At 46.3% G+C, this 4016-nt stretch overlaps 2 protein-coding genes across 2 annotated transcripts in view; both read left to right on the top strand.

The window, feature by feature from the left end:
• The first annotated feature begins 2060 nt into the window (after positions 1–2060).
• LOC116082753 lies at positions 2061–3127 on the top strand. The gene is made up of 2 exons (XM_031359673.1): positions 2061–2593; positions 2799–3127. Exons 1-2 carry the CDS (start codon positions 2277–2279, stop codon positions 2917–2919), a joined length of 438 nt encoding a protein of 145 aa, XP_031215533.1. The 5' UTR covers positions 2061–2276; the 3' UTR covers positions 2920–3127.
• The window catches only part of Sqle (squalene epoxidase), a 16456-nt gene continuing 14863 nt past the window's right edge, over positions 2424–4016 (top strand). Inside the window, exon 1 of the mRNA XM_031359664.1 lies at positions 2424–3490. Coding sequence (XP_031215524.1) covers positions 3206–3490 — 285 coding nt within the window. The 5' untranslated portion in view covers positions 2424–3205. The remainder of the gene's footprint in view (positions 3491–4016) is intronic.

Genomic DNA, 4016 nt, shown 5'->3' on the forward strand with positions numbered 1-4016 from the left:
TTTTGTGGATTTCTGATGTTTTTGAAAACCAACTATCTATGTAAAGTAATCTGGACTATTATCTATAATCTACTCTCAATCCTTTTCTTTAAAATCACCCTAATAATTAACTCAGAGCCATAAATTTGTAATTTGGCCCTAAACTCACAGGTCTAAATATCTCAGATCTGTCTATATAGCACATTTCAGATTCGCCTATAATATTAGCAAAGGTGGACTAGATGGAAGCCCTCTCTTCTGAAAAAATAAAGGAACTATTTATATGCCTATTTATAACTTTTACTGAAACTAGAATTTTCTTAACTTGATTCAGAGGGATGAAACTTCAGACCCATTCCCTCTATCGCACCAGCTACCTGTAGGGATCTGAAGAGCAGTGTGTAACCAGTGGCTAGCGTATCATTAAAGTTCTTTCTAGAGCACCATTCCTGCCAGGCTTATAGATATTTCCTAATACTGTGCCTGCGGCCTGCTGACTTGTTATGGAAGTGGGACAGAGTGTTAAAGCTTTGAGTCAAGAGATTGATACTTAATCAGTGACTGTTATGTTCTAATCTGTGTCCAACCAAGTGGATTATCATTGTCTTGGCCAAAATCAGAATAATAGGAAGGATTCTGAGTTCTATTTTTCAACGTGGACACAAGTCTTTCCCCTGAGTTAATTCTGTGTTTTACCTTTGGCCACAGTTCCTTAGCTTCAGGAGTGACAGTTTTAGTTTGCCTGTTTGTACGCTGGGCACATGGAACTGACCACCAAGATCTCATCCTATGTTCTGTGAAATGCTGCTTTTTGAGAGTACGAGATACATCTTATTTTTTCCTACTAGTGCCCAAAGGTGTTAGACATTTAGGAAGGTTAAGACTTCTAGCCGGGCAGTGGTGGCCTTTAATCCCAGCACTTGGGAGGCAGAGGCAGGTGGATTTCTGAGTTCCAGGCCAGTCTGGTCTACAGAGTGAGTTCCAGGACAGCCAGGGCTACACAGAGAAACCCTGTCTTGAAACAACAACAAACTAACAAACAAAAGACTCTTTAAATTGCCTAGAATTTCAGCTTACTGTTGGTTGGATTGAGGATATATTTCATTAAGAATATGGAGAGACGCTCATTAGGAATGTGGTGTTAGGGCCAGAGAGATGGCTCAACTGTTAAGAGCAATGGCTGCTCTGTCAGAGGTCCCCAGTTCAAGGTCCTAGCACTCACATGGCTGCTCACAACTGTCTATTACTGTAGCCCCATGGGATCCAGTGCCTTTTTCCGAAGTGCAGACACACATGTAGACAAAATACATAAGTAAATAAATCTAAAAAAAGAAAGGAAGAAAAGAAATATGGCACTAGATAGGGTTGGTTGTGCCTGTTGCAAAGGGTTGGTAGGAAGCAGTTCCATGAGATTTACTTCTTTCATTATGAAAGGATAAACGGGTTAAACAACTGTACCTTTTTGAATGACAAAAAAAAAAAAAAAAGGTCGCAGAAACTAACAAAGATATTTGAGAAGTGTTTAGGGTGAGACCTAAGCCATAGATAACTAAGAATTCTATGAAAGCTTGATAATTAAATGGTACTTGAAATTCGGGTACAAGACAGTAGTAGGTGTGGGTAGTATAAAATGATCAGTCAGTCTCATGAACGATGGCAGATAAACCGCTCAGTTACTTCTGTAACACAAAGGTAATGCCATTCTTGGAGGGCTCCTGTAAGGGTTGAATAAATGTTTGCAAAGCTCTGGCATAGTGCTTAACACATAAAACAATCTTGTTAAACAGTTTGGGGATTGCTGTTGACTAGAACATTTTTCCTTTTTCCTTTCTCTCTCTTTCTTTAACCCGAGCAGGATTTTACTATGTAGCTTTGACTGGTCTGGAACACACTAAGCAGACCAAGCTGGCCTTAAACTCACAGAGATCCTCCTGCCTCCGGAGTTCTGGATTAAAGGCGTGACCCATCTCCACCTACTGACTTCTTTTTTTTCTAGCCCTCGTTCACTAATTACGTCAGGTTCGCCCGCGTGTCACGTTCTTCTCGCTTTCCCAGCCCGTGCTCATCCAGTCCGCCCGGATGGCTCCAGCAGTTCGCTTTTAAGTTTGAGCTCCTCAAGGCCACCAGGAGTTCCTCCAGAGCGAGCACCACCCACGGCCGGTGGGACCTGAGGACCCCGCGGCAGCCAAGCCGGGCGGGCACCGCCCCATCCGCCCACCGGGCAGACGCCCACCCCACGCACCCGCCCCGCACCACGCAACATCGCCCTAGCGCCTCTGCGACTGGCGCCGCGCGGAATGCGTCGCCTACGATTGGACAAACGCTCTATAGCGCCATCTCAGCCTACCGCGCGGTGCGCGCTCTCATTGGTTCGGACGGCGTGGGAGGCGGGGTCTGTTCAAGGGGCAGTGCCGGATCTGAGCCCCGCCCCCCGGTCCCTCGGCTGGGCTGAGCCCGCCCGGCGGCTGAAGCGCGTGGGGCCGCGCTGCGAGCGGGGCGCGCAGCGGTTACTCTGGTTACAGTCCGCGAGGGATGCTGGGGACCCAGAGGGCTGGAGCCTTCGCCTCGCTCTGAAAAGACGCTCATCCGAGACAGCCATTCACCTTCGAGGAAGGCAAGTGTGGGTCGGACAGGTTCCCGGCCGTGACGTCGGGGCTAGCTTGAGGAGGATTCTCCAGGGAGGGCTGAAGCTGCCAGGCTGCTGCCGCGCTTCGGGACGCCGTGGCCATCTTTTGTTGGAGAAGGCTGCCGGGGCAGTGTTGCTAAGGGCAGCTTTCCCAGCACCTAGATCCTTCTACGCCCCCGACTTCTTCCTACAGAGCACCTGCTGCTGGTGACAAAAGACCGTTTACAACCAGACGAGTGGACGTCGAAGTATACAGTAACATTCGCACACCTCAGCCCAATAGAGACCCACCTGGCCATCAGTTGGCTGAATGAAGTGTGTAATCAGGAGCTGTTGGAGTAGGCAGGCTGTAAATGTTGCTTTTTAAGATCTGGACAACTTAAGATACGTTTGTACTCCCAATGATTTCAAAAATTGATCTCATCTAACTCGTGATCCTGAAACTATTGACTGGAAGAAGTAAGGCCGGTGTCCCGGACCCCTTTGAGAACTACGTATTGGGGACATTTTAGTCACCTAAACCCTTCCGAGGAAAAAAGACCCCCAAAACAAAAAAAATCCTCAGCCTTGGCTGGTGCCACCAAAGAAGCCTTTTGAGCCATGTGGACTTTTCTTGGCATTGCTACCTTCACCTATTTTTATAAGAAATGCGGGGATGTCACCCTGGCCAACAAGGAGCTCCTGCTGTGCGTGCTGGTGTTCCTGTCATTGGGCCTGGTGCTCTCCTACCGCTGTCGCCATCGAAACGGGGGCCTCCTTGGCCGCCATCAGAGCGGCTCCCAGTTCGCTGCCTTCTCGGATATTCTCTCTGCTTTGCCTCTTATTGGCTTCTTCTGGGCCAAGTCACCTGAATCAGAAAAGAAAGAACAGCTGGAGTCCAAGAGGGTATGCCGGATTCCACAGTGGGCAAATGAATGGGATCTTATTTTAAACTTAAGATCGAGGTCACTGAAGTTTGTGATTTCTTTAAAAGGCGACAAAGTGATGGCTTAGAAGCTTCAGTATTCTCACTTAATTGAGTTTCTTCCTTTTTTTCCCCTTCTTTCTTTCTTTCTTTCTTTCTTTCTTTCTTTCTTTCTTTCTTTTCTTCTTTTCTTCTTTCTTTCTTTCTTTCTTTCTTTCTTTCTTCTTTCTTTCTTTCTTTCTTTCTTTCTTTCTTTCTTTCTTTCTTTCTTTCTTCCTTTCTCCCTTTCTCCCTTTCTTTCTTTTCTTTTTTTCCAAGTTCTGGACTGTGTTGTGGCTACAGTCCTCGATCTTAGGGAAGACCAAAAGCATTTGTTGCTTGATCCTTGGATAGAGGTTGGGTAGTGATTTGGTAGGAAATGTTAGGATTTCATTTGGAAGACAGACTACTTGTGGCTTTTATTTAAATCCCTGGGTAAGGATGATTTTTTTTTTTTTTTTTTTTTTT

The sequence above is a fragment of the Mastomys coucha genome, unplaced genomic scaffold (genome assembly GCF_008632895.1).
Source record: "Mastomys coucha isolate ucsf_1 unplaced genomic scaffold, UCSF_Mcou_1 pScaffold7, whole genome shotgun sequence".
In the NCBI taxonomy this organism is placed as follows: Eukaryota; Metazoa; Chordata; class Mammalia; order Rodentia; family Muridae; genus Mastomys; species Mastomys coucha.